The following is a 23,227-nucleotide window of genomic DNA, read 5'->3' on the forward strand; positions in this document are numbered from 1 at the left end:
AGATTCCCAAGTAAAGATGTAGTATGCCTAGTAACTATCAACCCAGTACTCCTTTGAAGATACCAAGGACTTCTATCTGAAATATAACTTCCAGATATAACATTCCAGCTAATGTTTTTTCAGTTATGAATTCCAAGTCCCTTGTAATCAAAATACTTTAAATATAAATCTTTTAAACCTTCTATAGCTGGAAGTACTAGAGTCTAGAAGCTATCAGAGGCCTCCAGAATATATGTTATTTTGAATACTCAATATTCAAGGAAAGTTCTGCTGAAATGCCATCCTATTTGTCAATGTTTTACTTAGCTGTTGCATTATCCTTCCTCTGTACAATAGTGATTAGAACTGCTGTTAAAAATTAAATTAAAGAAATTCTAAACTTTCAAAACTCTGATTGCTAAAATAAAGATGCAACAGGGCAACAATTTTAATAGTTGGGAGATAATGCTTGGCACTAGAAATCTACAACTAATTTTCACAGGCCACCACTGACTTACTGTGGGATCCTAAACTTCCGAACATCACTACATGAGTTAGTTTAAAATAGTATGCTTGAGTTATTATACTTCAGTTTGACTGATAACATCGCAAAATCATACAGTTCAGAATATGTTAGGAGTAGCAGGTCATGATGACTGGTTTAGTAGATGACAAAATGCAGAAGTTACATCCTCAACACATTACTAGACAAAACACCAACACCCTGGAACTTCAAGATATCTGCACTTGTAAAAACAATAAGGTTAAGGCAAAGAAAAGAACTAGACTTGAAGTAAGGGCACAGTGAAGAAAATTCTGAACACTCCCCTTCACAAAATCATAGCAGTAATACACATCTGTCTCTACAAACACACATGAAAAATGTTTGAGTATAAAAACTGTTGAACAATAAATAATCTTATTAAACAAATGTGCTAGATATGATTAAGAAATGTCATTGTTCTAGTCAGAACCTTTTTTGTAGGTGGAATTTTTTTTTCAAAGTTTACATATAGTTTACAAGGGTAAATGTAGTCCACAAGACTAACATTTATTTAATGCATTATAATATTCGTGTTTGTTATGAAACTTCGATGATGACAAGACAATATGCATATATAAAACACAAGTATGGGTGTTTTTCTCATTTGGAAAATACTTATGCTATAATTTTGGTAATTCATAGCCGCTAATAAGGGAGTTAAAAGTCATGAAGGAAAAATCAAATCTAAAAATGAAAATGTACCGTGTGTACCTAGTGTTAGAGTAACACAACACTTGAGGTGATGAGATTGACATTTAACGAGGATAGATTTCAATGGGAATAATTATCTAAACACAAATAATCAATTAGATGTTTGATTATCTGGTTTAGATGGTTGATTAACAAGTCTGAAGCTCTTAGCCCCTCTGTCCATCAGTTATTACTGCAGAATAAGCAACCTCATGTCATTCTTCCAGCTGAAACCAGATCATTAAATTGTTAAAAATTGAGCTATATGTCTCTCCTGGTTTAAAACATCAGATTTCATGCTTTCTCATTTCTCAAGGAAATTAAATAATGTAGGTAACACCAACTTCAATTTTACCTTTCACTTACAGCTTCTAGACAATATCACATCTAAATACAGTATTTACTTTCAGAAGTTTTCACAGAATACCCAAGAAAGAGAGGAAAAACTTTAGTCTAATGGTAGCTATAGTTTGTCTTATCCTACTATTTCTGAATGCAAATGCAAGTACTGATATGAATATGTTCATTCTATGGTAATACAAAAGAATAGAAACAACATGGCTCAGAAGCAACTCAAAAGATCAAAGTTGTCTGCCCAACTGATTTGTACAGCCCTGCCATGACAGCACTATCAATGCCCATGAGTCAATCTATTAGCAAGTACAGATCTACTTAGCTTTGGAAGTTTTCCTTATATCAAAATAGTCTTGTTGCAATTTAATCCCATTACTTCTCATATAATTCATCACAGAAACAAAGGAGAAATTTCCTGCTCTTTGTGCAGCTTTTCTAAAGTTCAAACATTCTTTTCTTCAGGCTAAGCAGTTCCATTTCACCGTGTATTTTCTTGCAATTTAATGCTATTGTCAAAGAAGCCAAAGCCCTCTTCAGTGACACTGCCTCTGTATACAAGTATTGTAGAACACACTTCTCTTGCATGACCAGGAGGACTGACTAGCACATTACAACAGCTCTGACCCCCTCAGCCTTCCTTCAAGAGTCTTGTAGTCACTTTTGATCTGCTTAGAGTCACACTGAAATTGGTCATGTCCACATGAATGAGCAGTTCCAGCTAACTGTCACTTGGCTAGATGGCTTTGGAAACAACACTTAGATTTAAGCTCCTGGGAGACAGAAGGCTTGCCACAATGTTAGGACCAGTCACTAGACTGACATTTTCATCACACACAGGAGTGAGTCACTCATGACCAACATATCTCTTCATCATAGGAAGGGTGATCATTAACCTCACATCTTTCCCAGACTGTCAGGTTTTCATGTTTCTCTCTTTCTCCACTCTGTCATTAGGCTTGAAACTTCAGTTACTGCAGGCAGCATTGTAATGCACCACTGCCTGAGAAGGGACCATTTCCCTTTAGAGAAGACCTGCGGTAGAACCCTCTTGTGAGCCAGGTTTTCCTCATTCACAGTAGGTGAGACATCTTTAGTTTTGGTTCCCATCTGAAGTTTCTACTCGCACCATTAGACGGTGCTGGAAGAAAAATATCTCATGAAAGAATTTATATTCCCATCATCAGTTTGCTCTGTATATGGTATACTTGTTGAAGCTCATTGCTTTCCTTGTTTTGCTTTCCCCTAAAACTCCTATTCACAGCTTTTGAGTTGCTTCATTACTCAGTCAAATGTCTCCTTGCTTTTTAGGTCCTTCTTGCCATCCTTGTCTTTTCACTCTGACTTGGGTGAAACAGAGGCAGTTTGTTGAAAACTGCAGCTAAACCTATTTTGTTCCTGCCATCTCAGTCTATCAGCATGCTTCTGACCCTGCTCACAAAGAGTTCACAGTTTGCATTACTTTTGAACTCCTCACTTTGGTAGAGATAACATTTGCAGTTCACACTCTGGCATTTGATATGACACAGGGGGTAGTAAAATGGCAGAGGAAATGGGGAATTTTACACAATTACCTATTACACATGAGACAATTAACCCTCTTGACAGAACCCACCGGCCCATAGAAATGTAGCTAGTGATTTTAAAAATATATTTAATACTTATACCATAGCATATTGGTCTAAATTAATTCCTCATGGTAAAGTTCAATAAATTGGTCTGTTGCCAGTGGCACAGACAAATGCCTTTACCTAAGGCAATGAAGCTAAAGAGGCTTTCTGTAGTCTTTAAAGGTCTTATATCTTCCACCATCCCACCATCAACCCAAGTCAGTTTAATTTAGTTTCAGTGGATTAAAAATAAAATTATAGGAACACCTAGGCTTTGTTGTATTGTGTAACATTTACTTTTTCTGTCTGAAAGAATTACACACTTATTCTCTTGGAGCTTTAAGGGAGAACAGTAATATTTGTAAGACAATTTGCCTGTCAGCATCAGATAACAAACTTCTTCCGAGTAAGTTAAAAAAATCACCAGGTATTACATTACTCAAATAATTTGGTTGACATAATACGAAAAAGCTGCTGAGGCACTAGTTTCACATGATAATGAACTAGGTATTAACACAATTGCTAAATCTGATAGTAAAATAAATATTAATTAAATATTTTTATATGTCCTGTGAGATAGGTATAAAAACCTTAGTTTTTCAATACTTATTTCTTCTAAAAGCTCACTATTCCTCTGTATAACTAATAATTTTAAATTTCATTTTAACCACTACAAAATTACTTGTAGTACTTTTATATTTAAGGGTCATGTCCTCATGTTTTGTAAAATACTTCTGGTCACTCCTCCTTACACACAGTGGGGCTCACTGTACATTCAGATTAATCACAGACTCACTTTAGTACCGTATTCAGTTATACTCTGAGCTGGTTTTCAATTAATAACTCTTTTTCAATAAAGCTTCTGCATTGCCATAAGTAGGAAAGACTGGACTCTCCATAATCTTCTTTCAACAAGCTGCTGAGCCATAAATTTGAAGTCTTGAATTCAGCTCCCTTCTAAAAAATGCATTTTCTTCTACTTATCTCTAATTTCACCTCAAAACTAAGAATTCATTTTAAAATACTAAGCAATAGTCCTCATAAATTTGGGTTTTCTTAAGTATCTTCTGATATTTTTGAAAAGGAATTCACAAATACTGAGCAATACTGTCATATAAAGAGCTATGTATCTGTGGGACCATGGCTGGAAGGTAGTCCAAGAGGTAGAATATGTCAAAGTACCAGAAAGAGTAGGGTATAATTTTTTGCAGAAACCAATGGATTTACAAACTCAGACTTTTTCTTTTTTTTTAAAGTGTGTTAAATACTGAACTACATTTAAGGACTATTTAAATTTTGACAACAATAATGTTAAATTAGCATAATACTAATAGGTGCTATATTTTTCTTGCCTTGGATATGACCTTGTAATCCTTGAACAGAAAGACTCTTGAATAATTAAAAATAAACAGAATTTTCCCAGTCTCTCTTGAATACCGATTTCTTGGCATTAAGAATGACTAAGACAAGCACTGAGGATACTACAAGTAAATTTAAAGAGTACTTTTGCTTAATGTGCATTTGAGACTAGCCTATGAGAAAACTATGAACTGTTACTGAATTTCACTGCATTATAGTAGGCGAAATATCATCTTTGAAAATTATTTTTCAACACAGAACAAAAAAAAAAAAGTAAAATCTATTTAAAACCGACATATTTCTGCATGAGTGAGAGTTCTCATATGGAATATAAATTTCAAGAAACACTTTTAAGATCTTTCATTGAAAGTGCATCTGTGTCAATAGATTTCAGAAAAGCAACTTACTGTCTAACTGCATTTCAGCAGTAAAAGAAATTGTTTAGTCAAAAGTATAGATTTTTGCTCTATTGATATTTCTTGTAGTCCAAAGGAAAACATGATGTCATAAGCAAATAAACGCAAATAATAGCGTTGCATCTTTTCAAGACATTAACGTGTCACCTTCTCTAAGTTTCAACAATAAAAAACAGTATCAAAGGAAGAATCATGGCCCTTAAATGACTGGAATAAATTAAATGAAATATTATTTTTTCCACAATGTCTTCTCTCATTACTCTAGTGAAGTTTTCGTTATCAAGTGCAGTCATTATCTTTTCTGAAAGAAAAAGGCACGACACATACATGCTCAGAAAATTACTATAGCACTAGAGGTAAAAGAAAAATCAAGAAACAAATTATTCAGCAAAGATATAATGAACCATGAAGGCAGTGGCATAAGTAGAACAAAAAAAGCCAGAATTTACAAGTGAAGTGTGTATGTCAAGCTGCAACAAAACCAGATAATGTATAGGGTAAAACTGTATGTGGTTACATTGTTATATATTGTCACAATGTGTGAATTAGCTGTATAACCTTGACACTTTTAAAACAACACTTAAAATACTGATACGTATTAGAATGGTGTGGTATTTGGAGAATTTAAAACTGAACAAAACAATAATATTTCTGAATAATATCATGCCTATTAATAAAGCATAGGCTGCTGCGAGAGCATAAGCTCAAAGCCCAAGAAGAAAATAATCCCCAAGATGAATGAAGGCAGCGATTTCTATATCAAATATAGAATTACTCTTTCACTATGAATAGTAGGTGTTCTTGGAAGTAATTAGATGGGTATTAACACATACAATTTGCAAAAGATTTAGTTTTGAGCTGGTCATGCTTAAAAAAAACAGTACTGAAATGAAGTCCATATGAAACTATCTTCATTGGGTGATCTAAGCCAGACAAAATTTATCATTTCTGCTTTAATATTTATTTCATCTAGAAAATATTTGTACAGCAAATTCACAGCAAATGGATTTAGAAGAGAAGTCCAATCTTTTGTCTTATGAGGGTCCTGGTTTTGACTTGATTTTCTTTTTAGTAGCTGGTGCAGTGCTGTGTTTGGGATTTGGTGGGAGGATAGTGTTGATAACACATCGGTAGCTCTTGCTGCTGGGTAATGTTTAACTAAGTCAAAGACTTCAGTTTCTCAGCCCCTGCCAGCAAGAGGGCTGGAGGGGCACAAGAAATCAGGAGGCAACACAGCTGGGACAGCTGACCTGAACTAGCCAAAGGGATATTCCATGCCACAGCACGTCATTCTGAGTAAATAAAGCTGGGGGGAAGAAGGAAGAGGGGAAGACATTTGGAGTGATGGTGCTTGTCTTTCCAAGTAACTTGTGTAACAAGTGATGGAGCCCTGCTTTCCTGGAGATGGCAGAACACCTGCCTGCCCATGGGAAGTGCTGAATTAATTCCTTGCTTTGCTTTGTTTGTGTGTGTGACTTTTGCTTGACCTATTAAATTGTCTTTACCTCAACTCACAAGTTGTCTCACTTTTACTCTTCCAATTCTCTCCCCCATCCTGATGAGGGGGGTGTGAGTGAGCAGCTGTGTAGGGCTTAGTTGCCAGCCAGGGTTAAACCACAACAATGAGTAATGTAATTAAAACACAGCTGGAATTTCAGAGAATGTGTATATTATAAATGTTTCTCGTTAATGCATAACTAGCCCCCTGTCTGGTCTCTAACATGTTCTGGCATAATTCAAGATTGTGTCACACTTATAAATAGTGAAAATCATCTGTTTACAACTGACCTTTTGAGAAAATACTGATCCAAAAGAGCATTCAATACTTTTGACTTTCTTGTCATTGTCTACCAATAATTTTCTTTTCAATATGCATTGTGGTTTAACCTCAGCCAGCAACCAAGCACCACACAGCTGCTCACTCACTCCTCCCCACCCCTCTGCCGAAGTCAGGACAATATGCAAGGAATCAGCTCTTTTCTTGGCTCCTCTGTTATCACTGGTGTATGTCAAAACTATTACTTTTCACCCTTACTGTTTTCCAGCTGAGGAAATCTCATCTAGTCCTACCACTTTTCTGTTCTATATACTCATGCCGTACTTCCTGAGCTCACTCTTAGTAACAAATTCTACTCTGCTACTTCTTTCCTCTGATTTAGGTTCATAAAGAGTTCATCATTTAGCCATGTCCTTTCTTACACTTTCTTTTCTTTCCAGTGGACTAATAGAGTATGCATCTTCCAGAAAGTATGGCTATGTATTGATTTTTGATTATAGAAGCATTAATATATGAAAAAGCAAGAAAAAAGTATTTAGTACTGGTAACACTGTATTGGTAGACTCTTCGGTGCTGTACAGGAAATATCACTGAAATAACAGTAGTACACAGAGCAACAGAAACAAACAGTATCTAAGAACTGCTAAGAAGTTGATGACAGCCTGATAAAAAGAGTGGCAGTGTTGAAAATACTCCCACTGTTAGTATTAACCTTTATTGTCTTCTAATGCTTGGGATAGAAGACATCAAAATGCAATAAAATGTAAGATTTTAATTTTTTTTTTTAAGCTGAAAGGTTAATGTTTCTGGAGCTAAAGGTTTCTTTCCTTGTCCACTCAAATCTGAAAAAAACCCCAACAATAAAATAACAAAAAAACACTCCCAAACCCATGCCTCAGAGCTGTACTTCTGATCAGACAAAACCAACAAGGCCAATGGACCTGCACAGACCAGTAATGCAGCAAGTTAATTTTTTTACCATTTGCTGATGACTTGGTCAAAATTCAAATTGCCTTCTAAATCACTCCACTGTAAAGACTGAATGGTATTATAACCAGGAACAAGTGGGAAGCTTCTTTGTGTCTGTCTTCATGGTTTAAAACAGATGTAAGCTTAAAATGCATAAGCTGTGATTTGTTGTGATTTATTCTATGAACTTACAAAGGTAATGGGAAGTGGGTTTTGACCAGAAGACTAAATTGAGGTCAGACAGCTATAATTGCTTTAAGCTATGTTTGGTCTGCAGCCTATCCAGCTATGTAAATGGCATCTTAATTTACTGGCAGAACCATGTGCAAGTCTCAGAGTTCTAGTTGATATCTAAATCTAGAGACTATTCTTTTTTTTATTTGAATTGCACACTATATTTTCCTGACTTTTGCTCATTACATTTTGAGATGAAAATGCTATTTACAGTTACTGTTCGGTAAATGAATGTGCTAATCTCAATACTGCTGCAGCAAGACTAGCTAACTTAATTAAGGTGCAGGCATACTTTGCTAAATAGTCAGGAGAGAAATGCTGACTATCTCGTTAGGCAAATAACTTTAAAAATGACCTGTTTAAAACAGCTTGTCAAGAGCCTTTTAGAATTCTTTTTGCTATAGAATTCTAAAATTTACAGATTATGTTTACACAGCAATATCAAGATCCATTTATGTTAATCTGGTAGAAAAGGAAATAATTCTGATGTTAAGCATTCATACAGACTATAATTTATCTATTATTTAGAGAGGAACTGAAAAAGAATGTTTAGCTCCACAACTCCATAAGGGTTATGTCAGCCTAAGGACATATTTCTTCTTCTGAAACACCCTATTTAGGATGTAACCCCCCCAACATTTTAAAATTAATATTGCTGTTGTTACAAAATGATGCAAACATTTAAATACAGTATTAAAATACAAGTTTATGAGTAGCCTGTGTTTTTCTGCCTGGCAAAGAACAAAAAAAGTGGTAAAAATAACACATTCACTCCCTCTAACAAGTGCACCATATGAAAGTACGTAGGGTTGAATGACACTGCTCACTGATAAAAGCCCGAACATTGAAGTAGTCATTGCTCACTTGTGTAATATTTAATAATTCTAAAGCTAATGCCCTTCAAGATTTGCTTCACATTTGCATTTACATTTCCATGACTCCTCTTACAATAATAAACTTCAAGAGTTTCTTTTCAGACATCTGGAGTATCTCAGGAAAACTCACAAAGAGAAGAATCTCAGAATATTTCATGGAAGTGACTAATAGCATTAGTATGGCACAAAGGGAATCTGAAACAGTAAAACAGGTGTCTGAATGTCAGTTTCTTTTGTCTTTTTGGCAGTAGCTTTCTTCATAAATGGTATTGATTAAAATGATATTCACAATTCCATGGACATTCTTTCAATAAAATCAACCTTACTAAAAGTTTGGGGGGGTTAATTTTTCATTTCTTCTCCCTTCTAGAATGAGTTTAGAGCATCTGATCATTTAGCTTCCATAATGTTTTAATTACCTCCCTTCTCTTCCATGAACGAGAACCCTCAGTTTATCTTTTTCCATAATGCACGTATGAGAAATGTCTTCTTTCTGAATAGAATAGTAAAGAAATACAATGGACGTTAGAAGTTTTTATAAATCAACACAGCAACTGTAGGTTGGTATTCCAGTGAAGAAAGATTAAGCAAATATTTATCTCAAAATGTCTAGTAAAACTTGCATTTTTCCCTATATTATAATAAGACTCTTATCTTCCCCATGTACATTTGCATTTGGGAAGAGAAAGCAGAAACCGCGTGAACGGGAGGGCAAACAGGAAAAGGGAAAAAACCAAATACTTTAATTTATACCCTTTATTCTGCAATGACTGAGTCCATTGCTCATAAAGAAAAAAAAAAAACCAACAACATTTTGCATCAACCTGGCATCCCCAAAGCAATGTGGGCTAGTTTTGCAGTAATAATTATGACACAAATTAAGAAGCATCAACACTCCAAAATGGTGGGAACACCTCCTGTGATGTGAGAGCATATCAAGAAGCATGGATTTCAATTTGATCTCAAAACCTGAGAGATATTCTTTTTAGTTTTTAAAACCTTTGTGGATTGCAAAGGAAGACCTAAGAAGACAGAAGAAGGGGAAAAGTTAAAGAAAGGTTATCTGACTACAACATCCACAAATATAGAAAATGTCCAGCTGCTCAGTTGAAGACATCTATATGAAGCCTGGTTTTGATGATCTTTCCCTTCCATGGAAAAACTTGGCTGCTGACCTTTGTGCTGACTTTTCTCTTCCTGACTGTATATCCACTCCATGTTCCCAGCCTTTTAGTTGTGCTAGAACTACTGTTTGGGGGATTTCACTCCTTACTAGATCAGTGAACTGAGCTGGGTTATAAAATCTGCAAAAATAAAAGCTGCATTTTAGTGTAGGGAGTGCTCTGTGTCCAGTTTGTCATGGTATCATGGTAGATAATACCAGAGTACCCACCCATGATATGGGGGACACAGTACTCAGCAGATAAGCCCGTATATGGTGCACTTTAAGCAATACCACTGAATGAATCCTAATGGACCGCCCGGATGACAGCCCTGCATCCTGCTAAACAGCACTGGCATGAATTTTACATGGGGCTCAATGGATAGCAAAGAGAACTGTCTCTGAAAGCGAGAGCAGAGCCTCAGCCCTGTTCTGTCTCTATACACCCTTTGGCCAGGGGTTAGACAGATGGCACCAGGCCTGCAGGCTGAGTAGCATGGAGAGCTCGTCTCCCGTGTCAGGGTGACTCTTCCAACCTGTAGGCTATTATGCTAAAGTATCCTTTTGCCATTTCCTATTAGAAGTGGGAGAGCTAGGTACTTAATTCAAGGAGATTGAATTACCCTCTGGAGATGTCTGCATTCTTGATGTAGTTAATGGGATAGAAGTAAGTGCCTAAGTTAGGAGGACTGGTTCACTTTCTTCAAGTCTTAAAGACATTTTCTTCTATCCTTTGACTATGTAAGGAGTTTGAGTGGAAATGATTTTGCCTTCTCAGGGACAAACACCTAACATTTCTGTGAAATTACTTAATTAAGCTAGATTGAATTCCTGTTTTTACAAAAAAGTAGTTACATAATAAGAAGTCTATTTCCTTGGCGATCAGATACCAGAGAAGAACTGTTAAAACTCCTTTGATAATGTTAAATCAGCTGAATTATGTGAGAAGCTACAGCCTGTTGACACACCATAGGAACTTTTTCATCCCTTTTATTACCTTACGAAATTACCTTAGGAAATCAACACAATGAAAACAATATTTTCTGCTAGGCAGGTAAAGATTCTTCCTTGGAGAAAACTGCCATAAATTTGTATGATCATTCACCGATAAGACTTGCAAACATTTTTGCAATCTGGACATATACTGTTTTATTCTGCTTTTTAATTAAGACTCCTTGTTTGTCTGTACAAACAGGAAACCTATGAAACATGCAAATAAATCACCCCTACATAGATTAGTTGCACATATTTGAATCTGCCACTAAACAATATGATCTAAAGAAAAAAATCACTTTATCCTGTTATTTAAATGGTCAGCGTATTATTGACACAATGGGCTATAAAATTACTTTTTACTTGTTTTCTATGTGCTTTCAATGCGTCACACTGAAAGATCAGTAAAATATCAGTGATTTGAATTAGAAATAAGGTTTGTCTTACAACATTCAAAAGTAGCCTCATGAATAAAATTGGAATTTATCATGTTAAAGAACTAAATTGTATATCTGCATTGACCTTATACCATCTTTCTGCTAATATTGCTAAAAGTAAGTGGAAGCATTAACATGCATCAAATTCTTCCTCAGTTGAATTTGATGTTGTTTTTTATGATACTGAACCATTAAGTAGTCACAGGTGTGATGAACAGGCATTTTTTAACTACCTAGTTGCCTCCTTTCCAGTAGCGTTTTATGATTTCCTCATTCTCTATACCTAAAAGTCAGTGACTACCTTTACTATCACAGGAGATCTCATATCAACACAGAATCTATGAACCCAGTATGTACACTTTAGCCATAAAGTGCTCTCTTGACAGAGTACCCAGACATAACTGATAATTGGCTCATAAAAAATAAAAATTGGGGAATAAAGAATTGATTACCTGAATCAAATATAAAAATGTATAGTCATTTTAATAGCAATCAAATATACATGATTAATATCTTCTAAGACGTTCCATATAACAAAGGATTGCAGGTTTGATTTCAGAAAGAAACGAAACAACAAAATATTGATTTATACATTTTATATAGATCTAATATAATTCTTCTTCTTAACATTTAACACGTATGAAATCTATTCTCTGTGTACATATTTGTACCTATTAGTAAAGTACAAAGTTATTTGTATTGAAGAATCAGGACAAATCCAGAAAATCAAAAAGCCTTTCATGTTTAAGGCATCTGCATTCCCCAACAAATCTATTTTTATCCACTACTTGCCAGGAAGATCCTAAATTAACTCAACAAAACTACTTCAACTAAATATTTTCATTCATGAACATTAACTTTTCTAGGTTTTCTAACCTGAAACACTATCAGAAAGGGTAGAAAATCACACAATTGCAAAGAAATCAATGTAAGCTATGTTTTACATTACTTTCTAAGTAAGTTAGGGTTATTTAAGGCCAAAGTTGTCTCAAGTGATTCCATAAACGCAGTAAAGAAAATTTTCCTTCATTTCACTGTACTACAGCTCCTGATCAGTGTAATATTTTCAGCCTGTAAAATTTTAAAAAAAGTTTTTGAAACAATTAAGAGAGAAAAAATCTCTCATATGGTCATTATAAACAGTTCAAAAAGGTAAAAAACTCCCAATGAAATTAATAATTCCTCAGTGCAGTAAGTCACAGAGTAACATGCATTGGAAAATGAGAATGAAACAAGATGCTTCATTCACAATTTTCCAACCTTGATCTCAGGACCTCAATAAACAGCCTTTGAAATAAGTTTTGTATATAATTACCTCATATACTGAAATAAACAAACTGGTGAAAAACCACAACAAACAAAAGACCCCTGCAATCATGTCCATGCACACACAGGCGATCAGCAAGGCTATAGTATCAGACCTTTCAGACTCTCCCCGCAGATGCCCACCACTTAACAATGCGAGGTATTTTGAGGAGATAAGCAACTTGCCACAGTCTCATAACTTTTGTTAGTAGAGAAATGGCAAGTCCAAAGTATTTGGGGCTCATTCCCTTTGCAGCACATTCTGCTTAGTGGTCATCTGCTCTTTTGACTATTTCCCTGTCAAGTCACTTATTTGCCCCAACCTCTTAAAACTGTCCCGGAACGACTGAAATTCTTGTCTTTTAAACCCCCACCCCTCTGCCATTTCCTCTGAGTCTATTCCTCAGGCGAATATAAGCTGTGCACTACCTGAATATGCTGGATGTGTATGGCAAGATAACCAAAAGGAGAAAGTGCTTTCAACTCATTAGCCTACTAACAATGTATACCCTGAAAGGTTTTATGGCTTTTTGAGTATATTTCAATTTCTTTTAATTATTTTTTAGATTGGTTGTGGAAGAAAGGCAAAACTTTTGACGTAACTGCCTTTTAAAAATATATTTTAAAAGTGAGTAAAGAGGAAAAAGATGTGAAAACAAGCTAATCTTGCTTTAAAACAGAAATTATATTTGTGTTTTCTTTTTGTTGGTTTTTTTTTTTTTTTTTTAAGACAGGAAAGAGGAGGATACAAAACCAAAAGATTATTATTGCCTAGCCTCCCAGTTCCCAGCTGCTGTTTTATCAACAGCAGTTTGTTATTCAACAGCCACTTTCAACACATTCTCACTTAAAATAAACCAACTGTGGAATATTGAACAGTTTACTGCACAACAAAAAACAGGTTAAAGTATCTGGAAGTCTCCAACTGCTACTGAAAGGGCAGCTTGGCATTTTGGCACGAAAGGGCAATTTATAATGAGTGCTTTATTTTTCCATGTGTTACCTCTCTGCAAAAACCCATGTGGCTTACCTGTGTTCCCAGTCAGGCTGCTCCTACTTCTTTTATTCTTGTCACCATTTCTTGACCACTTTAAATCAATGAAGTGGTTTTATATTGTTGTTGTTTGGGGGGTTGTGTTGTTTGTTTTGTTCTGGGGTTTTTTTTTGTTGGTGGTGTTAGTGTTGGGGTTTTTTTGTTAATTACAGGCTTTTTTGTTACCTTTCACTAGGTTGGGATGTTGAGAGCAAGTATGACATCCCTCCAAAGTGTCTTGTAACTAAGATTATAGCCTTTATTAAAGTCCGTCAACTTAAGCCTTCAATAATAATGGAATGAAGGAAGAGAAAGACTCAGGGCTAAATAGAAATCCTTCATAGATTAAAGAACGTATTTAATATTCTGATTTTTTGCTTTTATTTAAATACTAGTGCAAGACTACAGTTTAATTTAACTCCATACAAAATTGGATGAATCATATGAAGTGCAAGGATACTTTGCTGTGTGACAGCATCATCTATAAAACTGCAATTATATTCTCTCTTCAATAATATGGCTTTCTTTTTTAAGGCTTACATTTAACAGGTAAACTGTGGTTCTCCTGGTTGCAGAATGTTTAAAAAGAAAGGCTTTTGATTTTGTTGTCTTTTAGGATATTTTTCTCGTAAATTGTATTTCAGAGCTGTACAGTTGTAATTCATAATAATACATATGATAATATTTTTATTAGATATTATTAACTACTGCAAGACTTGTGATACTATGTACAGCAAAACTGGAAAGATAATTAAAAATTGCATTAATAGACTTAATATTTGGGAGAAGTTTGGTAGAGAAATGCAATTTTATTTCATTTGAAAAGCTATCATGACTAATTGAAGTTTGCAATGTATATTCCAAATCAAGACTGTAAGATTGCGTGTTTTAATGATGAGTGCTGTCACCATAATCAGAATGTGCCACAACAAATGCTCCAACTGTGAAGACAGAAGTTTCTTGCAACAAATTTCCCAGATAAGGTGACTATCCTGGGATAAATATTCTTTTCTTGCACTTTTTTCCTCACCTGCCACATAGTAGACATTGTCCTTTAAACTCAAAGACATTATAAAAACACAGATGTAACACGCTAGAGCAAAAGCAACACAGTTTGGCACAACTTAATTTTTCTTTGCAGCTAAGTCAGTACATCCAAGAGGATATAAAATATCCCATAACTCTTCAATCAACAAGTTAGTAAAATAAGACATGCATCAAATTGCCCAGAATGTGAGTAAAAATGAGACACAGCCCTATGTAGCAGTCGGTACAGTGATGTAGAAACAGATGTGTTTTTAAATGTCAGCCTGGTTAAAAAAGGGAGGAAAAATAGAAGAGATTTGATATATGTAATTCTGATGCTGCGCTGACTCAATTTATTCACTTAAATCTATGTGCTTTAAGAGAATCATATATGAAAAAACCCAAACCAAACCAGCAATAGTATATTACAAGTGTGCCCAGTTCTGAGTTTTAAATGTTCCTACAGAGACCTAAACATCACTGCTGGAATGGCTACCTCTATAGACTTCCCTTTACAAGGTTGAGAATGAGATGCAGAACAAAAAATTGAAGTGTCAGAACTCTGTAAACATCTGAATGCCTAAATGTAGAGGAATGAAGCTGGGTTAATTAACATTGATAACATACAGCTGTGGGCTGGCTTCAGGGGCGGTGGGTTGGCTGATGTAGACAAGGTGCAGCTGTGGTTGCTTCTGTCAAGTGGTTGGGCAGCCAAGGAAGAGAGAGGAAGAAGTGGATAGAAGAGAGAGTGAGAGCACGCGCTCTCTGGGTGAGGAGAGATGAGGAGAAGGCAGCAGAGGGACTGGTGTGAAGAGTATGTTGGTATGTGATGGTAAAAGACCTTGTTGCAGCTGGCTAGTTTGGAGAGTGCTGCAACACCTACATGCTTAAAATACAGTTGAATGTAACATTTATTTGATAACGTCCAATTTATCTGAGGAGTTCTGTCTTGGGAAAAGTAAATCATATATGCAAAAAACCCTAGTATAGTAGTAATACTATGAAGACTTCTTATAACCCTCTGTTGTTTTGGTATTCACTTTATGAGGCTTTCAAATTCTAATTTAGAGATAGTATTTGTCTTTTTGCACTACTACATAATACACCACTGTATGAGGGTTGATACTAATGTTGATCTATTTGGATTTTCTCCAAACATGCGTAACTTAGTAACCAACAAAAAGTTAAATATTATTGTAACACAATTCACAGCACATTTAAGAGCACAAAATCCCCGAGAACTTCAAAATGACTAACATCAGAGCATCTGATAGTCTGCCATGGTATTTCAACTGAAAAATTAAAACATGAAATCTATTCAATTTGTATGAGTGACATTCAATTATTTACGTAATATAACATTCCACAGTATGTTCTTACTGATGATAGCATCCACCAGAAAAATGAGATGTGTACTACTAATTTGTATCGATAACTTACTGAACACCGAATGTAGTCCTGTGATAAATTTATTCTTCCCACATGTGGAACAGATCATATTATTCTAATTAGGTTTTTTCTGTCCTTTTTTTACTTTCCCCCCTCTCCCTTTACCCCGTGACTTATAGAACCCCTTTACAATTACCCAAACTTCAGCATTGTAAAATAATGTATTATTGTTCTATATCTGCAGTGAGTAGCAGTTTCTTTCATTAGGCATTACATTTTCAGTATGTGATTTAAGTCACAATTTTGACTGAATTTTTTAACTTTGTTCAAAGTAAAGGCCTAAGTTCAGGAAAACACAGACATTGTGCCAAATTCATACTTAAGTTTGTAGACATCTTAATCCTACTGCTTACACACCATTGCCATGCTTCTACCACCAACATGTGTGTGTCTCATTAATTTCAGTGTTACATGTTATTCTACCTAGAAAATGTACCATGATGGAATAAATTGAAGGTACTGTAAAGTGAATCTTGCAAGATGTTATGGGCATTCTCAAGATAAATTTTAAACTAACTTTTTGTCACCTTCTGCTTAGTAATCTTACCTCAGTTGCCTGCCACACCTGACTGATCAAGTTCATGTTTTCATGTTATTTCTTCTCTGTCATGTACTAGCTTCAATGTAAGAAGCATAAATGTGCATTTGATGCACTGTATCCCAAGTAAATGATGGAAAAGAAAGGGAAAAGTATCATTGTACTCGCTACAGAAAAATCTGCCATAGAGAAAGCAATGGGCGAGAGTGAAAAATAATGACTTGGGATGCTAAATCCCCAAAGAATCTGTTAAGCTATATCCTAGAAGATACTAACTGCCATGTACTTTTTAATTATTCTTTTGTTATGAAGACATAAAGCTTCCATCTTTTTTTTTTCTTTTCTTTTGGTGGCACTTGAATAAAATATTGTGGCACCCAAATAATTTTCAATCAAATCAAATGTGAAAAAGGTCTTGGGTAAAATCTCACCCCGGCTAAAGCCATTGAAAATTTTCCCTTCACATCCCTTGAAAATTGCACCACATAAATTAGGGTTGTATTGGCAACAGATGGCTCTTTATAGTGCACAGGATTTGGGAGTATTTTCTTAGATTCTTCCAGAGCAGTTTCTTTAAAAGTCATGTTATCTATTGGATACTATACTCATAAAATTATTTAACAAAATAGATGGTAAAGAATAGAAATCAGTCTCAATTGCAGCTTGCTCTCTTTCTAATCATCTTTGGCCTGCCATACAAACTGGCAGAAAAAAAAAAAGAAAAAAAAAGAGATAAAAGCCTCTTCTACCTCTTTGATTCATAGATGAATTAGAATTCCCAAGTCTAGGTTCAGCTTAATATATTCAGATTTCAGCACATGAACTTCAGTTTCAGGATTGCTTAGACTAAACTATGGATTTAATATAAATCCTGTGTTTTTTGAGGCTATTACTAAAACTGATGAATTTTTAACACAGTTGCAGTTCAAGTGACTCAAGTTGGAGAGAAACCCATCTTCAGAAATGTAAGGTTTTTATCGATTCGTCACATCATCAATTAGAGTGTGATACTAAGTCACTTCCAGAAGTGCAGAACACTAGTTCTAATTTGGTTCATAAAAATAAAAAGATTGCATACCTGAAGTCTGTCTTTTGATGGAAATTTGAAATTAAGTCAACTACACTAGTGAGCATATTGATATTTCTGTTTAATCTCTTTACTAGTCAGAATATAATTTCATGTATCTCTGTATTAAAGCTCTAACTATCTTGTTGCATAATAATACAAGTTTTATCTCACACTGTACAATGATTGACAGTCTAACCACTGCAGGCAAAATCTGTTTGCTTGCAGACACCACCTTCCAGCCTTCATTACACATATTCAGATAGCAACACTGTCTTTCAAAAATGATAACGTCAAGACATTTTAGTTTTGCTTCTACTCCTGCCTTTTTGTTATCTTCTTCCTCTCTGGTAGAGACTGGCTACACTGACGATTCTGCAAGTGAGTCACATGATCTTTCTGTCAGATGTGGACATATTAGATCATGACACAGATTTTGACATTATCCTTATAATAATTTAGAACTATAGACTTAAACATGAGTTTTTTGGAGCTGTGGTCTCACATTTCACAACTATAAGATACATTTGGGAACATGGGGAGATAAAGACATGTGATTCCTACACACTTTTGTGTGGTTTGAACCATCAGATGACATTTTTTTTTTTTTTTCAGCTAGCCCGCGTGTGAAATATATTCAGATTTTCTGGTTGAAACTAGTATCCTTTTTGTAAAAATATCCAGACATTTCTTTGGCAGATTTATTCAAAGAAATTCTCTCTGGCCCCTCAAAGACACCAGTGACAGGATATATGTATCTCCTTAGGTACTGAGTCTGAACTCACCACCCTAGGGTACCTTTACCAGCCAAAGGAAGGATTGACATGTCCTGAGGGAATTAATATCATCATAAAATAGATGTTGAAAGTAAATTGTAAGGATCAGTCTTTGGACATTCTGCTTTAAGACATCTAAAGCTAGGCAATATGAATCCCACCCACATCTACAGACCCCAGACTTGAAACAATGGCAAAGGAAATGCTTTCAGAAACAATTTAGTTTTCATAGCCTTTCTTGTTTTCACCTGCTTCTTTCTTATTGAAAAGGTAGAGGTGAGAAAGAGCATGTAAGTTAACATTTCTACGAGCTACACAGCATTTAAATGAAACAAATTATTTTCCATAACCCCTAAACAAAAATAAGTTAATTGAAACTAACAGTCAATTGTCCAAAAGCTCAAATAAATACCTAGACTCCGTTTCTTTGGTACCGGGTGGTACAGTAAGGGAGAATGACTGTAAATGCCCCTCTCAGAGGAAAAATGCTAACATCAACAGTATGTGTATGTCAATAACCATCTTGTAAAGAAAGAAAATACAGGGACCTCTAATCACATCTAATCATTGTTCTGAGCAACAGTTTGGGTTTTTTTCCCCTCTGAGTTCCTAATGTCTCTTATATTCACTCACCACATAGGCTGTCAAATAACTGATTCTTTCTGGCAACTGACAATTTAAAAGAAAAGCATATTACAGAAAAGGGAGTCTCATTGGTTTCCATAAATTCATATGGGCTATGAACAAGTAGGACAGTTCTAAAAATAGATTAATGGATAATTATCATAAGCCCTACCTAACTCTCACAGTTTCTTTACAGGATGTATTTGGGATAAAGTAAAAACCGTGGCTGACATGAAAGTCTATTACTATTTCCATCTTATAAAACACCAGATACATTGTTTCTGTATTTTATGGAAACTAGTGTAGAATTATAAACTGTACTCTTTTCTTAAAACACTGAAAATGTTTTTTAAAACATTTTTAATTATTTTTTTTAATTAAAACATTTAAAATGTTTAAAACACATGTAACAACAGTGTGTTACCAGAATTCAAATTACACTAAACAACCACAATTAGTCTCATCAGAGCTACATAAAGCATTACCAGGTAAAATTTAGGTGGATTTATGTATTGTTATAAGTAAACACATACACTGCTTTAGGTAGCAAGAACCATTAATATTCTGATCTAAAGATGGCAAGAGTAAAAAACAGCACCCTCAATTGTCAGGATGATTACTGAGACAAGAAATGTTCTATATAGCAACAGCATTGTAAGGATGAATAAATAGCCATAGAGTTGGCTTATACTGCATAGAAGCTTGCAGATGGTGGATGAATTTGTCTGTCACGTTTTTATAATACAATGACTTTTACATATTGCTGCCAGATGGAACACAGTTTTGCATCTTGAATATAAATCTCCAAGAAATATAACTTACTTCCATGTGTTCCCTGTACTTGAAACAAAAGCAAATTCAGAGGCAGGTTTGGGAGACTAAAGCAGGCTTAAGGAAATCTGAAAGAATATAAATTAAATCCTCAAGGTGTTCCTTGTTACAACTCAATTCAAAATAATGGAGTTACCCATGTGTTCTGTGTTTTTTGAGGAAAACCAGGAAAGGCATAATATAGACCCCTACAGGAAAAAACTACATGTCATCTATGAAATGCAAAATACATCCTAGGAAGGTCCAAAGACCTTTCAATTGAACTTACTAGTAGTTTAGCAAAACTTTTGCATAACATTCAGTAACAAAAAATACCTATCACACAAGGCCAGATCATAAAAGTACAGTGCATGAAGCATTAATGCTTTTAATCTTTGCTGATAATGAACATTTGTATGTACACCACAGAAGCACCTTGTCATTCTCCTTGTGTTAAATGCTACTTAAACAGACTTAGATATCTAATTCAGATCTGAATAAGCTGGTCTTTATACAGATATGCTTTCTTAAACTATCAAGAAAGTACAGAATTCCTTTCTTTTATATGTGCTTATCCATTACACCTGGCTTTCTCCTGTGTGTCTGGTCTTTGTTTCTAATCCTAGCTGGTATCGCTAAGAAGCAAATAACTTTGATAGTGATGAAGTGAACTGTATGACTGTAGGGAAGAATATTTTCCCATTCAATGATTTCTCACAAAGTCTGATTTGATGACAAACTTGAGTTGACTTCTTTCAGACAGCCTCAAGCATTGTTTATATGCGGACAATTCTGTGTGTGAACCCATTAGGCTTTTATGACAGTTATAATCAAATATGATTGGGAAACATTCTGGCTTACTTGGATCCATACTTACATTGTGCTTTGTGAGGCTGGAAATGTTACTTGCTATTGCTTGTAGCCAGTCAATACAGTCTTCAGCAGAGATACACTGAATTATTCCACTGCAAACTCCATCCACAGCAATTACTTGGAACGCATTTTGCCTATAGACATGTCATAACAGATCAGGTCAGAAGAAAATTTCATCTGTTCTAACATATCATCTTAACAATACTTGTAGAAATGCTTTTCTTTCAACTACAATGAAGGTCAGCCACTGAACACTGATAAATTGCTAGTTTTCCTGTTTTATAAATACCTGACATATTAAAATGATCATGCTAAAAGGTCAACTCAGACTATATTAAGTTTCCACGAAGCTATAAAAAAGTCCCATAGACTAGCTCCACAGAACCTTGACTGAAAGTGCATGACTTCAGAAGCTAAAAACATGAAATATCTGATGCATACCAGAGAGTTAATACTTTAATACTGCAGATCACAGAGAAAGACAGTGTGCATTGGACACTGTAGGCAACTATTTGCAAAAGTCAGTGGAATACCAGTACATTTTTCTTAATAACTTTTGATTTGTTTTTTCTAATACATTGTTCAAATGCAGTAAGATTCCTTTCTGGACATCCCTTGTTGGTTTCTCTTGCTTATAGAATTTTATTCCTCCTCTGAACTACTAATAGAAGAGCTGAACTCAAAATTGATCAGATGCCACTAACGATTTTTCCCACTGCATTTCTGAGTATAGGTTCATTATCAAAATACACTGGAATGCCAAGAGACATCCCATGAAAAAAGCAGTGGCCACCTGGGTGCCTCTACCCCAGCACCTACACAATAATCTGTCATGCATCACAGACAGGCTTTCCACAGCTGAGCACCAAACAATTGCAAAACAAGAGAAAACTCTGAGATGCTAAAGCAGTAGCAGACCTAACTTCTTCAGTAAATAGCGTTCTTAGCTAATGGCCTTTGGAAGGCTCTCAGGCCTCTGACTTCAGAACCAAAAAACCTCAATATAAATCCTTATCCCATAGTAAGAGATTACTAAACATACAGAGAATATCAAGTTCAAGTGCCACTGCTGGCATTCTGCTACAAACCCATCTGTTTATGACCAATTCATGGTTTAAATTAAGTATGTCATCCAGATTCTTTGAGAATGGCTCAAGTAAAGTGAGCGTTACCTTCAGGGTAAAACTGAATGTCACTGATAACACTTTCTGATATCTCAAGACAGGTATCTGTTCTGCAAAGATTTTGTTTACCTCTTGAAATTATATTCTAGATCTATAGAATGTAGAGATAATATCTATCTCTATCATAAAGGTCTTTGCTGCATCTGTGTCAAGTACAGGGTTTTCCTTCAGTCAGGAGAAGCATTAAAAATGAATTTGACACATGCCTTTTCTTTGAGAGTCCCATCATGAGAACTAACTCTTACAGAAGGATAAGGCTTCTATATCCTAACATGATCATGCAGAGACCAGTGATTTATCTAAACCTATTAGCTAAACTACCAGTTTAGTTGCCTTTTCACATGGCTAGTGAATTTTCTTTAAATTCCCAAAGGTACAAACTGAGAACTACTTCTTTCAATGTCTCATTTTCACAATAATTGAGAAAGATTTATTTAAAGCATCTTTAGGTAATGTAGCTAGAACTTATTTACTATATTCTTTATTTTAAACGGCTATAAATATAAATAGTTAATTATTTCAGAATAAATTTCGAAGTCCTTACATGAAGAGCATACCATAATGTTCAAATCTGTTGATTATCTCTTTCAAGAAAAACAGCATTATTTTCAGGACTTCCTTTCTTTTTACACAGCCTATTATAAACCAGAGCAGGATTCCAAGGGCTTTATGAATGTGTGACACTAACCTGCACAAGCAAAGAAAACCCCGTATGTTCCAGATTCAATCCTGATGCACAATTTTTCCTTTACGCTAAACACAACTAATCTGATGCATTCAGGCGATCAAGTTGTTCCTACTGTTCCTAGGTATTTGATCTGTGCACATACAAAACCATTCATTCAGAATGTTCTTGCCCACATATCAATAAGCACAGGCAATAAGATGCATGGCTATCTAATAAATTACTTCTGAATGTGTCTGGGCAGTAGATACCCTTAGCATTAGATTATTTTAATAGTATTTTATTTAATTAGCCTACCAGCCAAAGTCTGTAATACTACAAACCACTGAAAAACATAACATATTAAATGTGTTCTGTATTAAATAGAACAAATAGTAGATTAATCATTTTATAATACAGCAAACACTGTTACAATCAGATGAATTGTCATTCAGCTACACATTTCAGGTTCTCTGACTTCTG

At 35.0% G+C, this 23,227-nt stretch overlaps 1 protein-coding gene across 12 annotated transcripts in view; it reads right to left on the bottom strand.

The window, feature by feature from the left end:
- SNTG1 (syntrophin gamma 1) overlaps positions 1–23,227 on the bottom strand; it is a 372,531-nt gene that overhangs the window by 106,742 nt on the left and 242,562 nt on the right. For all 12 annotated transcript variants that reach the window (XR_013927241.1, XM_080381499.1, XM_080381498.1 and 9 more), the window contains one exon: positions 20,901–21,030. Coding sequence is in view for 11 of the 12 variants with exons in the window: in XM_080381499.1 (XP_080237625.1) it covers positions 20,901–21,030 (130 nt within the window). In the remaining variant the exon portion in view is untranslated. The remainder of the gene's footprint in view (positions 1–20,900; positions 21,031–23,227) is intronic.

Source organism: Falco punctatus (assembly GCF_963210335.1).
Source record: "Falco punctatus genome assembly, chromosome: 3".
NCBI classification, from domain to species: Eukaryota; Metazoa; Chordata; class Aves; order Falconiformes; family Falconidae; genus Falco; species Falco punctatus.